General features: G+C 41.6%; 1 protein-coding gene across 1 annotated transcript in view; it reads left to right on the top strand.

The window, feature by feature from the left end:
- Positions 1-4,139: 4,139 nt before the first annotated feature.
- Positions 4,140-19,354, top strand: part of TOPAZ1 (testis and ovary specific TOPAZ 1) — a 91,476-nt gene continuing 76,261 nt past the window's right edge. Inside the window, exons 1-2 of the mRNA XM_075555566.1 lie at positions 4,140-4,500; positions 4,934-7,355. Of these exons, the coding sequence (XP_075411681.1) occupies positions 4,140-4,500; positions 4,934-7,355 (2,783 nt within the window). The remainder of the gene's footprint in view (positions 4,501-4,933; positions 7,356-19,354) is intronic.

Below are 19,354 nucleotides of genomic sequence, written 5' to 3'. Positions count from 1 at the left end.
CTGTTTTCTACCTTTGCTTTCTTTTCATTGTCAAATCAACCTCATAGGATGTATGTATGGATTATGATAAGAGTTGTATGAGTCCCCAATAAAATGATTTTTTTAAAAGAAAGAAAAATGGCCATGCCAGTCCATTTCAGCTCATGTCTAGGAAAATTATCTGTATGCATTCCATTTTTTAAACACTTCCAATTTTCCTAGGTTCATACAGTCCATGTTCTAATTACTAATAGGTTTCTCCTATTTTGAGTTGTTTCCCATCAGCAGGCGGAGTTTTTGAAAGCTTTGCTCCATTCGTATTATTAAGGTCCACTCTACTTTGAGAAAGCAGCCTTCCAAAGGAAGAGATCATCTTTGCACACCATATTAGGGAATGTTTCACAACTATTTATAAGGTTTTAAGTGACTAATCCCCCAGAAATGGACAGCCTATTCCTTCTACCTAGTCAGTTCTTAGTCTGGAAGCTCTGCTGAAACCTCTTCACCACGAGTGACCCTTCTGGTGTTTGAAATACCAGTGGCCTCGCTTCCAGCATCACAGCAACACATAAGCCACCACAATATGACAAATCGACCAGTGGTGTTCTTGTGAGGTGCCATCGAGTAGGTTCTGACTTCCTTGGAGCCTTTGTACAACCGAGAAACTGCGCGGTCCTGGCTGAGCTCATAATGGCTCTTATGTTTGATCCCCTTGTGACAGCCACTGTGAAAATCCACCTTGCCAAGGACCTTCCCCTTTTTGGCTGCTCCTCTACTTTACCAAACATGATACCCTCCAGGGCCATCTCTCCTGGCAGATCTGCTTTACAGGAGCGCCTAAGGATACTTTACAGGAGCTGTTCTCAAAACTGCCACAGGGTGCGTTCTCTGTGCATCGACCCTACCACTCTTTGATGAACAATAGACAGTATGCCGTTCAGCAGGTCCTCCCTTAAATGCAGAGAACACACATCAACAAAAGACATTTCCCCTAAAGGAGACAAAAGGAAACAGTTGAGTGTGTTTGCAGGAAGCAGGAGTACCTGACCCTCCCAAGTGGAAGCATCCTCACACAGAATAAGGACAGGGACTCTGTATCTCCTTAAGGGGACCTGGTGGTGCAATGGGTAAGCCCTAGTCAGAAGGTTTGTGGTTCTAAGGGAAAGTAGGAGAGCTCTAACTAGCCTCCCCCTAAACATTACAGCCTAGAGAACCAAGTCAGTTCCACTCTGTCCTATAGAGTTGCTATGAAGTGGACTCCACTCAACAGCACACGACAACATAGACTGGACAGACAAGCAAAGAAGGATTTCCAGTACTGGCATGTAGAGAAGCAGAGGCATGATAGCATATGAAATCTGAGAACTCCAAGGGCTAAAACATAGAGTATGTGTGGAGAACTGAATTGTAGAACAAGCAAATTGATCTTAGAAGACTTAAAACCAGGATATTCCTTGGAAGCAAGTATGGCGAGAATTCAACTCACTTACTTTGGACATGTCATGTGGTAAATCCAAACCTCAGAAAAGGATTGCAAGCTTGGTAACATAAAAAAATGAAATAAAACAAAAACCAAGGGAGAAAGATGGAGCTTTCTACTTAAGGTTTACAGTCTCAACAGCTCACCGAGGCAGCTCTGTTATGTCCTGCAGTTCGCTATGGGCTGGGAAAAACTCAACAGCAGCCAGGTTGAATGTATAGGGTTTTCAAGGTTGTGGCCTTACAAAGCACCTCTGAGAAAGCAGATTCAAAACACTCATCTTCAGTTAGTAGTCAATTATTCAACCATTTGTGCCAACCAAGACTAATTGTTAAAGTACCTATTACCTATGAGTTTATTCTGACTCACAGCACCCCCTATACAGTCTCATCTTTCTCCTGAGGAGGGGCTGATGGATTTGTACTGTCAACCTTGCGGTCAGAAGCCCAAAGCATAACCCACAGTGCCACTAGGGCTCCTTCCTTCATAAAGTAAAGGACCAATAGCAATGAGGGAAAGCGTCAGTGAGATGGATGGGCATTATTGCCAAAATAAGACTCAAACATACCAACCATCATGAAGATAGTGCCAGGCTCAGCAACGTTTCATTTATTACACATAAGGCCACCATGAGTCAGTTTAGCGGATCCCAATTCACATAGGCCTTACATAACTGAGTAAAACTGCCTCATTGAGTTTCCTATGCAGATAGCCGGGTGTTTTTCCCCACAGAATAACAGGGGTGGGGTTTGAACCCCCAACCTTACGGGTAACACCACCAGGGGTCCTAACAACATATGTGGTAAGTAAAAATACTTCTAGGAAAAAGTATAATCTTCTAGGTCTTGTTTTATAATCATGATGCTCATATAGACAAAAAATTTAACACTGAACACGTGTTAATGATCTTATTATCCAGGCACATTAATATTGTTTGACTTTCTTACTACTTTAATTATGTTTACATTATAATCAGTTTTTTTAAGTACAAAGACCAGGAACATTTATATTTCAGTAATGCTAAAATGTGTATGCAGAAGCAAACATAGCTCTTCCACAGTGGGAAGTCAATTGAACTCTATTGGGCAGAAGTTGCACACCTCTAAACAATTATTTTGCATTGCTAACACTTTTATTAGAGTTGTAAAATAACTTCCATAGAATCAGAATCCGAAAATGGGGTAGGGTGACTTCCATGCATGATTTTCCACTGAAGCACTTTTTTTTTCCTTACAGTGTCAGTAATAGGGGGGAGGAGTCATGAAATTATTCAGGGACCATGTCAGAAAGGTTCTCAAAATACCACATTAAGATGTACTTTTTCCATTACACTTCGTCTGTAAGCAAAGGAGGTTCCTAAAGGGTCACGCTGGGGAGTCCCTAGATCTCCTGTTATTCTTGAAGGAACATTACTTGGCAGCTGGGGAAAGCCTGAGAGAAGCATAAATTAAAAAAAATTTTAATCATTTTATTGGGGGCTCATACAGTTCTTATCAAAATCCATACATCCATCCATTGTCAAGTACATTTGTACATTTGTTGCCATCATCATTCTCAAAATATTTTCTTTCCACATAAGCCCTTGGTATCAGCTCCTCACTTTTCCCCTCCCTCCCTCATGAACCCTTGATAATTTATAAAGTATTGTTTGTTCATGTCCCATACTGACCAATGTCTCTCTTCACCCACTTTTCTATTGTCCATCCCCCTGGGAGGGGTTATGTATGGATCTTTGTGATCAGTTTCCCCTTACTCCCCCCACCTTCACCTTCCCCTCCTGTTATTGCTACCTCATTATTGGTCCGGCATAAATAAAATTTAAGACGCCGATAGAACTGATGTCAGTGGAGCAAATTCGAAGGCCACGGCCACAGCCATGGGGTGGACTGACAAAACACTGAAAGTAACATCATCCAGATTTAGTGACTGTAAATGTGGGGCGTGAAGGGTGCAGATGCAGGTCTTCCGGTGGCTTTTGAATATTGGCTTTAAACAGTTGGCTGGATGGTGTCACACCCACAACACCGGAGCGTGTGAACAGCAATCAGCTGGGATGCACACATCCTTTGCGTTGGAGTGGGCTGCAGCGTGGTGAGCCGTTAGGTTTGGTTTTGCGGGGGCGTGCGGAGGCCTGCAGCAGCCCCAGTGGTGCAGCGCGGATGCAGGGGGCGAGCCCTCGCTCTGCGGCAGAAAGCACGGGCTTTCTACCCCAGTAAACAGTTACCGTCTGGAAGCTCACACGGGCAGCTCAGCTCCACCTTGTCCTAGACGTGGGCGGTCGTTAGCAGCTGGCGTCGTGGATGGCCGTGCGCTTGCTTGGTTTGCGGCTGGGACTGGACGAGCCCTGCAGATTTCGGGGAGGCCCGGCCTGGACCTCACGGAGTAACACGCCCCCGTAACACTACCTCCTATAGCTTTCGGCTTTGCACGCGGAGCTTTCGGCCACGCGCCCGACGATGCACGCTCGCTCGCGGTCCTTCCGCCAGTTAGGCCCAACCACTGTCAGGCCAGGCCACGCCCCGCTTCCGCTTCCGCTTCCGGTCGGTAGAGCTGGCGGGCGGGGCGGGGCGAGGCGAGGCCGCGGGCGGTGGACGCGGGCCTGAGGTGGCCGGCTTCGCGCGCTTCCCGCTCTCTGGCGAGCGCCGTGCTGCGAGGCCCTGCCGGGCGGGGCCGGGGGCTGATGCGGCCTCCGCCCCCCTCGGCCCCGGCGGCCGCCCGGGCGTACGAGGTCAAAGCGCGGGGCTTGAGGAAGCGCGGCAAAAGGGCAGCGCCCGGCCCCGGCGAGGCCGGAGGCTGCGGCCCTGAGAGCAGGGGCCGTGAGGAGAACCAGCAGCCGGGGAGAATGGTGGCCCGGATGTCCGGCCCAGGAGAGGGGGGAGCTGAGGAATCCGGTGGCGCGTCCGGGGCTGGGCAGGCGGGGAGGCCGAGAATGGAGGGCCCGCAAGGCCTGACGGGGCGCGGGGCAGGCCCGATGCGTGCGGACAGACCCGGCCGAGAAGCAGCGAAGAAGGCCAAGGCCCCTTTGCAACCTGGAAGACACAGTAAGATGTCACTCGGTGTGACCCCCCCCCTTCTACCATTTGCACCTCTGCTAACCATCTCCTTTGTTTTACTGCTAGTCTTTAATCTTGATGATCTTAATTGATGCGTTTGATACCCAAGGTTCTCTTCCAAGGTAGTTGTCCCCGTTAGGATCCCTGGGTTGGAATTCCCATAGGAAGAGTTCCTGCTAATGCCCACCCCACCCCCCTTTCAGCTAGTGAATGGATGACGCTTCCTTACAAGGCATGCAGGTTTTTGCATGGTACCTTAACTGAAAATAGGTCTGTCCTTCATGCCAAAACAGGTATGCGTTCGTACAGCAACCCAAAGCAATCAACATGGGTGGCTGCACAAGTGTTTCATTTCAGTGGTGTTTCTTTGTCCTCCTTAATCGTAAAAATTTTTTTCATTATATTTTGTTGTTTTGATCAGCCAAGGAAAAAAGAAAAGTTACTGAAGTACCAAGTGATGATACACAGCCAGGAATCGACCTGGTAAGGAAGGAGTCATTAACCGGTTTGGAATCTTTCCGAACAGTGGAGTACACTGAATTTCAGAGTATGACTTTCTTACAGTCTCTGGGGAAGGAAGGTTTGATAGAAGGTACTAAAAGAAGAATTCAAATAAAAAAACTTAAAAGTCTAGAGAGCAAAACAACTGAAAATAAGGTTACACAAAGAATTAAGGTTGAATTCCAAGATGAACTGTACAAGAATACGCCAAAATATTCTTGTGACAGCTTATCACCAGGAGTAGAAAATAATTTCATTTTAACGTTATGTGATTGTGATTGTTTCCCGCATTTTAAGGGTTGTAATGGAAACAACCTTGAATATAAACCTCCTGGTGGATGTGTGCATGTAGCAGAAAATTCCTCAAAGAAAGAAAATCTTAAGAGTCTTACCAAGAAGAGTGATGGAAATAATATTCCTCAACTTTTACAAGCTGAAGAAAACTTAAGAGGAGTAGATAAATTATTGCCTGAAGAAAATAATGTATACCAAAGTACGAAAAATGTCTTGCTTTCCTCCCTTCAAAGTGGGAAAAAAAAAATTTCAGTGGAGGAGAGCAGCATCGGGAGAAAAACCAAGAAAAAGATGAAGTTGTCTGAAAAGCAAGATGAAACAGCTTCTGAAATGAGCTTCTCTAATGGATATACCAAGTCTGTGTTACAAGAAAACCATATGTGTGCTGAATATAAAGGAACGAGGACTTTAGAGACTAAAAAAGCCTCTAATAAGGTTTCAAAGAAAGTAAACCGTAGCACACCGTTTCCAATGGATCATTCATTAAGCCACCCAGAAACACAAGGGAAAAAACCAAGCCCGGAACATTATGTAAGTGCCAAGTTTCAGAAAACCCTTGCCCCACTTTTGAAAGTAGAAGCAAAAACTGCTTCAGAGCCCTCAATGTGTAAAACTGTGGAGCCAAAAGAATACTTTAAGCCAGTGAAAAGCACAATAGTGAAGTCACCTAGTGATGCCTCCAAGTTTTCTGATTACCATCATATTGAAACATCGGCACACGAAAAGTTGGAGAATGAAGCTGAAGAATTAATGGTAAGCTGTCGTAGAACAATACCAATGACTGGTAAAAGAACATGGCCTTGTTACTCATGTGCTAGAATATCTGCTCAATGCTGGAAAAAGACTGCCTTGCCAAAATCAGATCACTTTATTTCTGGGTCTGGGGAAAGTTTTAGTCAAGATGATTTTCTTAAACAGCCAACAAATCCGACTCACTTAACTAATTCCAATGTATTATTACAAAGTTCCATAACAGAAGAAACCAGCACTGATTCTTCAAGTAAAGAAAAATTAGAATCTAATGTGAATAGTTTACCTTCCGTTTCTACAGTAGAACCTACTGTAATGGTTTTAAAGGAGCCTACAATCTGTGGTGATAATAAAGTGAAACCAGAGGATCTGAGCAGCAATGGGCCAGAGGTAGTTTCGAATACTTCTGAAGATATTCACTTAACTAATGTGACTCAAAGCGTGACAGGAAGTAAAAGAAAGAAAGGAAATTTCACAAAACCTAATTTGACAGTGGCTTCCCTTGAAGGCCAGGAGGTACGTAATTCTACAGGCAAGACTATTCATCGAAAATCATGTAACACTAAGCAAACACTTGTGGTTCCAGATTTGGTTAAAATATTGAACACAGGACGACTGACTAATTTTAAAATTCCTTTACTTAAGAATAAAGTAGGAAAAAGAAAAATAACTATCAAGTCATCAGAGAGAGAAGCTTACAGTCCTCTAGAACTTCTTGATAATCTACCTGTAGCAGAGGTCAGACAGCACAGGAGTAAAGAAGGCTCCATAGTAACTTCTGGACCTCAGTCTGTGAGCATACAAAATAGTGTGACTCCCATGCAAGCAAGTTCTGACTCGCTCTACAGTAAAGGTTCCTGTAGTGTTTCTTCAGGCTTCTCAAAGCAAAGTAATCACATCTCTGAACTAGGAGATACTGTATCTAACAAGGAAACTGTGGAAGATAATCCTTTTTCTTGTAATCCTGGATGTATAGATAAAAGCACTGCCTTCTGTTCTAATGACCAAGACACATTTGAACCAGATTCCTCTGAAGATAGTGGTGACAAAATGACTAAGAGCTTTTCAGAAATTAAAGTGGAGTTTCCAGATATTCTTAAAGCATATGAAGATGATGTCCTCTTAATTGATGTGATTCAAGATGACCCAGACCTCTTTGGAATTTCCAGTGAAGGAGAACTAGCTTTTACTTCAGAGGGGCCCGTGATAAGCCTGGAGCCCAGTGTTTCTGAAGTACAGCAATCAGACTCCAAGCACATGGAACCTCCAGGAAAAAGAGAACCCAGTGGTGACTTGAGGTATGCATGTTCAAGTATGGTGCAAATTTTTGTTGAGGTTTCCTAGGTATCACTAATTTATCAGTGATAATAGAAGCTTTATTATTTTAACTTAACCCAACCATTTTTAAATGGATATTAATCCTGAGACCCCAAAACTTCTTATACTAAAGTATACAGTAGAAATAAAGGATTTTAAATATCTTGGAAAATATTAATGGAGCAGATTAAAGTACTGAAATGGCTTCTTTCAAAAGTTAATTAAATTAATTTTTATATCATTTTTTGAGTATGCATATTATATATATGCTTCAGCTAGCTTACTTATTAAGATGAATGCTATACATTTTAATCCATTATATCTTGTTAGATAAAAAATCATTTTTCAGGAAACCAAGTGATCTTGGAAAGTTTTTAAAAAGTAAATAGGACTTTAAAGTATGCAAAGTTAGTTTTAATTTTAGCTAGATATAACTTTGAAAGCAATGGTGATGGTTTGAAAATTAAGGTTAACTCCAGATAAGGCTTGTTTACTGAGGCAGCTTTAAATGGAATCATGAAGGAGTTTAATTTAGTATGGTTGACCCTAGTTTATTTAATATCGTCATATTTTACCTAACTTTTACCATTCTTCAAGCTCTAGTAGTATGTAGTACTACTTTAATATTGGAATGTTTGGTGAACCTACGAAGGGGTACCCCCCAAAAAACCGGAATTGTGCTGGGCAGAGTGGAGTTTTCATAGTATGCATTTTTCCTACTAGTTGAGCATGCAGCAACTCTCTCTGAGTTAGTGCACCTAGTGGTGTCACCTGGGAAGGTTCTCTCTGGTGAGAGTGAATTGTTTCATAAAAGCAGTTTCTCTTGAACCTCGTTTTTTGTGATGGCTGATTTCAGAAAACTGATGCAGCTATAAAATTTTATTTACTGCTTGAGAAAACTGCCGCAAAAACTGTTGTGATGTTGAACACAGCTTACAAGGACAGTGCTATGGGAAAAACTCAAGTATAAGAGTGATTTTCTCATTTCAAAAAGGTGAATGTCAATCGATGACAAACCTTGTTCGGGATGCCCGGCAGAATGGCTGAAATTGTCGACTCATAGTGCGTTTGGAGTTTGTTCTACCAGGTCAAACTGTTAATCAGGCTTTCTATGTAGAGATTCTGAAAAGGTTGCATAACTGTGTGACAAAGAAGGCCTGATTTTTGGCACACGGGGGACTGGTTTTGCCGCCACAACAGTGAACCTGCTCATGCAGCCATCTCAGTGTACCAGTTTTGGGCAAAAACAGCATGCCTCTCTTGCTCCTCACACCTTACTCACCTGACCTTGCTCTGTGCAACTTCTTTTTGTTCCCGAGAATGCAGAAAGACAAGAAAGGACAGCAATTTGACAACATAGAAAGGTGAAGAAAAAAACGAGGGAAGTGCTGTCAGCCATCTGAACAGATGATTTTGAAAAGTGTTTCCAAGAATGGAATCACAGATTTGACAAATGAGTTGTTTTGTAAAAAAAATTTAAATGCATAGCTTTGAAGGAAAAAAATATTCTGGTTTTTGGGGTGTACTCCTTCGTATTTAAAAGAAACAAAAATGCTTTCCACTAAAATTCAAAGGTACAAAATTTCATTCTCTGGTATTTATAGATTTGTGCTACCTTTAAATTATACTTTATCACCAAATAGGGTGCTTTTTATTTGCCAAGTAACAGGAACAAGTGCTTTGCATATATTTACAGTCCCACCAGCAAGGTTTGAGCTTGCCATTTTCTCCGCAGTCTCGCTAGCATTTGTTTTTGTCTGTCTTATTGAACTTGGGTGTCAGTGTTGGTTTAAGATGGTATATCATTGTTTTGATTTGCATCCTCCAGATGGCTAGTGATTGTAAGCATTTTTTGTGTATTTATTCACCATTTGGATATCATATTTAGTGAACGTTCATGTCCTTTACACTTTTTAATTGGGCTGTTCATCCTTTTCTTAGATGCTACAGTTTCCATAGAGTTTAGAGATTAGGCCCTTATCCAGAATGGTGGTGTCAATTTTATTTCACACTCTGAACGTTCTCTTTTTACTCTTATGAAAAAAATCTTTTGAAGCACAATAATGCCTTATATTTTTAGTTTGCCCTATTTGATAGTATGTCTATGATCTGTAAAGGGGCTCTTAAGTTAGTCCTTATTTTCTCTTTAATATCTTTATAGCTGGAGGTTTTACATTTAGGTATTCGATCTATCTTGAGTTTGTACATGGGGTAAAGTATGGGTGCTGTTTTATTCTTCTACAGATAGGAATCCAAATTTTTTCCAACACCATTTGTTGAAGAAGCTATCTCTTTCCCATTCAATATTTTCTGGCCTATTGTTGAAGAGCATTTTCCTTTAGGGTAGTGAATTTATTTATGGGGTTTATAATCTGTTCCATTGGTCCATGTATCTATTGACTGCTTTCACAATTGTAGCTATGTAATAGTTTTGAGGTCAGAACGTGATAGGCCTCCTACTTTATTGTTCTTTTTGAGAAATTCTTAGCTTACTCTAGGTTTCTTCCCCCATGAAGTTAGTAATTCGTTTTTCCATTTCTTGAAAGAATGAAGTTGGGCTCCAGATCCGAATTGTATTGTATTTGTAGATTGGTTTGGGTTTTATTGACATTCCATATTAAGCCTTCCTATCTGGGAACATGGAGTTTTCTTCCGTTGGTGTAGGTCCTTTGATTTTTTCGTAGTGGTTTGTAGTTTTCATTGTACAAGTGTCCAGTTTTCTGGGTTAGATTTAATCCTAAGTATTCCATTTTTTTTAAACGTTTTATTAGGGGCTCATACAACTCTTATCACAGTCCATACATATACATACATCAATTGTATAAAGCACATCTGCACATTCTTTGCCCTAATCATTTTCTTTTCTTTCTTTCTTTTCCTTTTTCTTTTTTTACATTTTATTAGGGACTCATACAACTCTTATCACAATCCATACATATACATACATCAATTGTATAAAGCACATCCATACATTCCCCGCCCCAATCATTCTCAAAGCATTTGCTCTCCACTTAAGCCCTTTGCATCAGGTCCTCTTTTTTTTCCCCTCCCTCCCCTCTCCCCCCTCCCTCATGTGCCCTTTGTAATTTATACATAGTTATTTTGTCATATCTTGCTCTATCCAGAGTCTCCCTTCCCCCCCCTTCTCTGTCGTCCCTCTCCCAGGGAGGAGGTCACAAGTGGATCCCTGTAATCAGTTCCCCCTTTCCAACCCACTCACCCTACGCTCTCCCAGCATCGCCCCTCACACCCTTGGTCCTGAAAGTATCGTCCACCCTGGGTTCCCTGTGCCTCCAGCCCTCATATGTACCAGTGTACAACCTCTGCCCTATCCAGCCCTGCAAGGTAGAATTCGGATCATGGTAGTTGGGGGGAGGAAAAAGTATTCCATTTTTTGTGTGACTATTAAATGGTATTGTGTTCTTGACTTCTTTTTCAGAATTCTCATAATTAGTATACTGGAATCCAATTGACATTTTTGTTGTTGTTAAACTTGTGTCCTGCCATGTTGCTGAATCTGATTGTTTTCAACAAATTTCTGTTAAATCATTGGCAATTTGTATGTATTAGATCTCATCTGTGAATAGTGAGAGTTTTTGTTCTTTATCAGTCTGTATTCCTTTGATTCCTTTTTATTGTCTAACAACTCTAGCTAAGACTTCCAGCACAATGTTGAATAAAAGTGGTGATGAGACATCATTGTCTGGTTCCAGTTTCCAAAAGGATTGATTTCAGTTTTCCCCATGGATCACCTTGCTAGCCATGGGTTTTTCATATGTGGCCTTTATTGTGTTATGAAATTTACTTTCTAATATTTAATGGGTGTTTTTCCATGAATAACTGTTAGATATTATCAAATATCTTTTTTGCATTGATTGATATGAGCATATGAGTCTTACTTTTATTTGTATTATGTGGTATATTAAAATATTTTTCTGATATTAAGCCCTCCTTGTGGTTCTGGTATAAATACCACTTGATCATGATGGATGATTAGCCAGTGCTTATATCATGAGGATTTTTACATTGCTGCTTATGAGGGATTGGTCTGTAGTTGTGTATTTTAGTAATGTCTTTCCCTGGTTTAGGTGTCAGAATTATGCTCGATTAATAAAATGAGTTTGGGAATTTGCTGCCCTTTTTAATATTCTGAAAGAGTTTCTATAGCGTTGGTGTCAACTCTTCTTCCCTGAATACTTGATAGAATTCTTCAGTGAAGCAGATCATCTAGCCCCGGACTTTTGTGACAGTGTAATGGTAGTTTTTTAAATGAACTCATCTATGTCTTCTTTTGTAATGAGTTTGTTGAGATTTTCAGCCTCGGCCTGTGTTAATTTGGTTAGATGGTGCATATCTAGGAATTTGTGCATTTCCTCTAGGCCAGTGGTTCTCAACATGTGGGTTGCAACCCCATCAGAAAATACATTATGACTTACATTACAATTCAATTTGGAAAGTTCATCTCTTACTCTTGATACTTGCATCATCTCTTATCTTTGTCTTTAAGTTTGCTAGTGTTTTGTTTATATTGTTAATCCCAAAGGACCAACTTCTTGTTGATTTTTTTCTATTTTCTGTTGTCTATTTCTCCTCTAATTATGATTTACTTTTTCCTGATTGAAATTTTATTTTACTGCTCTTTTTCTAGTTGTTGAAGATGCTGGGTTAAAGTATTGATTTGGGTTTTCTCTTATTTTTTTCACATGTGCATTTATTGCTATAAATTGCTCTCTGGGATATTGCTTTTGCTGGATCCCAAAGGTTTTGGTATATTGTGTTTTCTTTCTCATTTGTTTCAGGAAGCTTGTTATTTCATTTCTTTTCTTAATTATTATTAGTTGGGATTAAATACATGCATCATATTCCAAAAGTCAATCATGTCAAATAGAATGTACAATTGCTATCAATTTCCAAACATTCACTTTCTACATGGACCCCTTGACATCGTCTCCTTTTACCATACCTCCATCATTGTACCCCCTTCTCCCCAAACTCCTTATTCTACTTGCTGCCCCTTTAGGTTCATCAGTTCTGGGTTTCATATACAAAAAATGGAAAGCATGTAACACAGCTTCAAGAGGGTGGCCTCCATTGACATAACACCTACAAGATACTCTCTACTGTGAACAAAAATTGAAGAAAACTATACAAACCAAAAATACAGTTTTGGAAACCAGACCAGATTTAGCCTGCATCATAGGGAGGGATCTAAGGACAAAGTTTTAACTGTTCAGGTCAGATTTGTGCCTTTCATCTTGTTTAGTCCTCTCTCCCAAGCACTCTTGCTTAGTGGCCACTTTCCTCCCTTCCCTCAGTTTTATCTAGGGAGAGCTCTCTGGAGGCTTATATCCTGAGTAGTCCCACAAATGAATCTTGGGCTCCCACTGTCATCCATTGCTTTCATCATACTGGATTCTCACAATTTAGGCTCAGATACTGATCCCTCCTTTGACTTCAGTTTATATAGGTTCTAATCCTTCGGTGACTGATGATGGTGTGCTTCCTCCATGTGGACTTAGTGAACTTCTCAGTTAGATGGCTGCTTGTTTGGAGACAAGTCTTTTAGGACCCCAGATGCTATTTTATCTGATAGCTGGGAGAACTGGGCACCATTTATATTCTTTGCCACATTTTGCTATAGGCCCGTATCTTCTGTGTTCCCTTCTTGAGGGCAAGTATAAAGCAGGGCCATGATTTAAGAGCTATTTCTTAAGTTGGAGCTAGGATTTAATTTGGTGCAAACCCTAAACCTATTCCTGGATCTATGCTTTTTAAAATATTTTGCTATAACTTTGGAATTAATATATATGTCATTTTAATTCCATAGTTTAATCACATCAAACAGAATTGTACAATTGCTTCCATAATCAGTCTCCACACATGCTTTTCCCTCCTGGACTTCTTGACATAATCTCCCCCTTCTCTCTGCACCCCCCCCCATATACCCCTCCCCACAGAGCCTTTGGTATGTTTGCTTTTATTACAGGCTCAACGTCCCTGGGTTTCATTTATCAAAAAATAGAGAAACAGCACAGCTTCAAAAGGGTGACGCCCAATGGGGACGCACCTCTGAGATACACCCTAATATGAACCAAGCATAAGCAAAATATAACAATGAGCATCACAGGATTGCTGTAATATATGTATCTTTTTATTTTTTATGCAAATATTTAATGTTTTTATTGTATATGAATTTTAACTGGTTAGCAACTATATTCCCTTTTATAGATTCTTTGTAAAAATTATTAGTATAGAAATATTTATATTGCTTTTGCACATCAGAAAAACATATTAACAGTTAATAGTTCATGAAACCAGCAAAATACACATCCATTCATATAGATGCTTTGGCAGGCACTGCCTCGATCTAAAACTAATGACATGTTAAACTATTCTTTCCTCATTTCTCTTCTTTTTTTTTTAATCGTTTTATCAGGGGCCCATACAACTCCCACTACAATCCATACACACATCAACTGTGTAAAGCACAGCTGCACATTCATTGCCCCCATCACCCCCAAAACACTTGCTCTCCACCCAAGACCCTGGCATCAGGCCCCCACCCTTTCCCCTCCCTCCCCCACGAATCCTAGATAACCCATAAATTATTATTTTGTCACATCCTGCTCCATCTGACATCTCCCCTCACCCACCCCTCTGCTGTCTGTCCCCCAGGGAAGAGGTCACACGCAGATCCCTGCAATCGGCTCCCCCTCTCCAACCCACCCTCCTTCCATGCCCCAGCATCACCACCCACACCCCTGGACCCAAAAGGATCATCTGCCCCAGATTCCCTGGATTCCCTGGATTCCCTGTGGTTCCTATCTGTACCAGTGTATATCCTCTGACCTAGCCAGACTTGCAAGGTACAATTGGGATCATGATAGTGATGGGGTGTGGGGGAACTAGAGGAAACTGGAGGAAAGTTGTATTTTTCATCATTGCTACATCACACCCTGTCTGGCTCGTCTCCTGCCCAAGACCCCTCTGCAAGGAGATCTCCAGTAGCCTACAAAAGGGCTTTGGGTCTCCACTCCGCACTCCCCACCTCATTCACTATGGTATGATTTTTTTGTTCTGATGATGCCTGATACCTGATCCCTTCAACACCTCGTGATCACACAGGCTGGTGTGCTTCTTCCATGTGGACTTTGTTGCTTCTGAGCTAGATGGCCGCTTGTTTAACTTCAAGCCTTTAAGACCCCAGACGCTATATCTTTTGATAGCCGGGCACCATCAGCTTTCTTCACCACATTTGCTTAAGCACCCATTTGGCTTCAGTGATCGTATCATGGAGGTGAGCACACAGTGATATGATTTTTTGTTCTTTGATGCCTGATAACTGATCCCTTCAGCACCTCGTGATCACACAGGCTGATGTGCTTCTTCCATGTGGGTTTTGTTGCTTCTGAGCTAGATAGCCACTTGTTTACTTTTAAGCCTTTAAGACCCCAGACGCTATATCTTTTGATAACCAGGCACCATCAGCTTTCTTCACCACATTTGCGTATTCACCTGCTTTGTCTTCAGCAGTTGGGTTGGGAAGGTGTCATAGAATGCCAATTTAATAGAACAAAGTATTCTTGCATTGAGGGAGTACTAGAGTGAGGCCCAGTGTCCTTCTGCTACCTTAATACTAAACTTATAAATATATGCACATAGACCTATTTCCCCATCCTCATAAATACATTTGCATATATACATGTCTTTATCTAGACCTCTATAAATGCCCTTTGCCACCCAGCTCTTTTCTCTATTTTCCTTGACTTTTCTCCTGTCCAACTATCATGCTCAGTCCCCACCAGGGTTTCTGCAATTCCTCTTTGTTATATTACCCTTGCTCATGCCCTACCAGGCCTCCCACACCCTCCTCATCACCAATTTGGATCACTTGTTCCCTTGTCCCTGGGTTTGTTAACCCCACTTCCTTTCCCTCCCCCTCTCCCATGTCCCCCCAGAACTGTCGGTCTGGTTGTTTTCTCCTCCAGAGTGTTCATTCAGCCTATCTTATTTAGACAGACCTGCAGAGATAATAACATGCACAAAAACAAGACAGAGCAAAACCAAGCAACAATATATGACAAACCAACAACAAAACAAAACACAAGAAAAAGGCTTTGTTAGCCTTTAGGAGTGCTTTCCAGTCCAGTCTGTTGGGGCACCACGCCCTGGCCCCAAAGTCCACCTTCAGCATTCCCTGGGGACCTCGCCGCTCCATTCCCTTGCTGTTCTGTTGCACCCCCTTAGTGTTTTGCCTCGGTGTGGTGGGATCAGATCGGGTGCAATTCCCACACTGTGCCTCCAGTGTTGTCCTCTGTAGAGCTATGGGTCAGTGAGGAGCGTCATGTCTCATAGTGGGGCTGCCCATGTGGTCCTCTCTGTGGACTGGTTGCTCTAATTGGGGTCATCGTCCTCAAGGCCTGGTGGACCAGGATGTGCTCCACTCTCTTCTCTTCCCCCTTCATCAGCACCTGTGTGCTCTGATCAGATAATATGTATCTTAACACAGCATACAACAACAAAAACTACAGCATACAGAGCATTGATGTAGCAAGACCTTGTTTGTCTGCCAACCAACAGTACACTCCTCTTGGTACAGCTGTCTTCTGCTTCCTCAGACACCATGTATTTTCTAGTTTGAGCTCTCAAGTTGCAAGTGTGTCTGAGGTAGAGTTCAGTTCACCCAGTGGAGTTACTATATGGGGTCTTACTGATACAGCCTGTGGAGCATACCATGTGTCCCAAAGCTCCAGGATTCAGTGTCCCAGCATTCCATGGCCCCCGGCCTGAGTTCCCAGGATATACCCAGACACCCTAGGTCAATTCTGCCCACCCACTGCACTCCACTAAAGACCCTTCCCACCTAATGTTCCCCAAAGCATCTTCAAAGTCTCTCCTCCCGCTACCTGGAGGTCAGCCCTCGTGCCTCTCACCAGATATGAACCTGTATTCCCGCAAATGTGACCATTCCCTCTCCAGGGACCTCACTCCAGATCCACATGGCTACCACTCAGACAGCATCCATCCACCCAACCCTCCATCCATTTGACCTCAGCTGTTGTGAGACACCCTCCGGCCAATTGACCTACACTGTACTTACCTGGAGTAGGTGATGGATGTGTGGGTCATTGGCACTGATCTGGCTCTTTACTAGGGGATCTGGTCCCCCAGCCAAAAGATTGAATGCCCTGAAAGCTTGAGCTGGCGTCCGTTTCTGCTGCTTGTTCTGACTGCAGTAGACTTACACAGTATTTGCCCTTTTGTGCTTGACTAACTTCACTCAGTATGTCTTCCAGATCCTTCCACGGCTTGAGGTGTTCCATGGTTTCATCACTGTTTTTTAGTGATGCATAGTATTTCATTATGTGTATGTACCAGAGTTTTCTATCCACTCTTCTGTTGATGGGAATTTAGGCTGTTTCCAGCTTCTTGCTATTGTGAACTGTGCTGCAATGAACATGGGGTGGGGGGTGGGAGGGAGCAAACAGCTGTTCGTGATCTGCTTCTGATTTCCTTTGGATATATGCCCAGTAATGGTATTGCTGAATCATGTAGTATTTCAATTGTCACCTGTTTTAGGTATCACCATATCGCCTTCAACAGTGATTGTTCATATTTATGAGACCACCAGCAGTATAATAAGAGTTCCAATCTCATCACACTCTCGCCAGCATTTGTTGTACTTGTTTGTTTGTTTTTTAATTGAGCTACAGGTGTGGATGTTAGGTGGTATCTCATTGTTGTTTTGACTTTTGTTTCCTGGATAGCTAATGACTGGGAGGATTTCCTCCTGTGTTTATTAGCTATTCTAGTGGCATCCTTTGTGCATCATCTGTTTCAGGCATTTTGTCCACCTTCTCAGCTATTACTTTTTTCTTTGTAAACTTGTAAAATTCTGTAGATGTTTGCAATTAGCCCTTTGTCTGTTCCAAGTCTGTGGACTTTCTTTTTACTCTTTTTTTTTTTATTTCGATGTACACAAGTGTTTTATTTTTAATAGATCCCATTCATCTATTTTACCTTCCACGAGTGTGTAATACCTTTGTTATTTATGATAGCCTATGTATTCCCTGCATTAGATCCCCTAGCTTTGTCCTAGTTTTCTCAATAATGATCTTGTTAACTTTCAGTTTTACATCCACCTTGAGTTTGTTTTTGTGCATGGGGTGAGATATGGGTCTTGTTTCATTCTACTGGAGGTGGATATCCAATTTTTCCAGCACAATTTAATGAAGATGGCATCTGCTTCCCAATTAATGCTTTGGGGGGGGGGTCCTTTGTCAAAAATCATTTGTCTGTATGCGGATGTTTTTATTTCTAGGTTTTCTGACCTGATCCATTGGTTCGAGTATCTACCTTTATACCACTACCAGACTGCTTTGACAACCTTGGCTATATAGTAGGTTTTGAGGTCAGGTAGTGCAAGACCACCTACTTTGTTCTTCTACTTTGGAGTTCTTTGCCTATCCTGGGCTTCCTCCCTTTCCATATGAGGTTGGTAATCAGTTTTTCCATTTCTTTGAAGAATGATGCTGGAATCTGGATCAGGACTGCATTGATTTTGTAGATTGCTTTAGGTAATATTGACATTTTCACAACATCGAGTCTTCTGATCCATGAACACAGAATATGCTCCCATTTGTGTAGATCCCTTTTAGTTTCTTAAGGTGATTTTCTGTAGTTTTCTTTGTACAGGTCGTTTTGGGGGGTTAGTTTTATTCCTAGATACTTCAGCTTTTGCTTGGTTATTGTGAATGGTACCGATTCCTTAATATCTTTTGCTGTATTCCCATCGGAATCCAGTTGATTTCTACTTGTTAATCTTGTATCCTGCTACTCTACTAAACTCCTCTATTGTTTCCAGCAGTCCTGTTGTGGATGCCTTAGAATTCTCCATATATAAAATCATATCGTCTGCAAATAGCCAAAGTTTTGCTTCTTCACCCAGTCGTAACACCCTTGATATCTTGTCATTGTCTTAATGTATTGGCTAGGACTTCTAGCACAATGAATTGAAGTGGGGATAAGGGGCATCCTTATCAGGTTCTCTTATTCAGTAGAAATGTTTTCATTTTTTTTTCCGTTGAGTATAATATTGGTTATTGGTTTTTGTATATGGCTTTTATTGTACTGAGGATTCTTGAGAGTCTTTTAGGAATGGGTGTTGTATGTTATCAAATGCTTTTTTCTGCATCTTTTTATGTAATCATATGGTTCGTGTCCTTTTTCTTGTTGGTAGTGGATTAATTATTTTTCAAATGTTGAACCATCCCTGCATCCCTGGTATGAATCCTACTTGGTCGTGATACATTTATTTTTTTTTAATGTTGTTGGATTCTATGGGCCAAGATTTCATTGAAGACTGTGACATCTATGTTCATGAGAGATACCGATCTGTAATTCTCTATCCTTGTGGGGTCTTTGCCTGATTTGGGTATCCTGGCTTCATAAGATGAGTTTGGGAATTTGCTCTTCCTTTCTGTGATCTGGAAGAGTTTGTGTTGGATTGGTGTCAGCTCTTCTCTGAATGATTGGTCTGATTCTTCTGTGAAGCCATTTGGGGGCTTTTTAAAAATAATTTTTGGGTGCTCTTACATATATTAGAATAATTCATAATTCAATTAGATCAAGCATCGTTGTACAATTTCTGCTGCCATCATTTTTTTTTAAATGTTTGTTTCTTCTTGAACTCTGATATCTGCTCTCCTTTATCCCCCACCCTACCCCCAGGAAACCCTTGTTATTATAGTATTATTATTATTACTTTGTCATATTTTACAGCATCCAAATGTAACTGTTCACCTACAGTTCTGTTATTCATTCCCCTTGAGTGGGGTTTTACAATCATTTTTGCTATCTACTCCCCCTTGGCTCCTTCCCCCTCCCCTCTCTTCCTATGCCCCCAGGGAATCATTGGACCCATTCGTCTTTCTGAGGGTTTATCTCTCTTGGATTTCATGCATCTAACAATCTTAATTAT

The sequence above is a fragment of the Tenrec ecaudatus genome, chromosome 8 (genome assembly GCF_050624435.1).
Source record: "Tenrec ecaudatus isolate mTenEca1 chromosome 8, mTenEca1.hap1, whole genome shotgun sequence".
NCBI lineage: Eukaryota > Metazoa > Chordata > Mammalia > Afrosoricida > Tenrecidae > Tenrec > Tenrec ecaudatus.
This window is presented reverse-complemented; position numbering and strand designations above follow the sequence as displayed.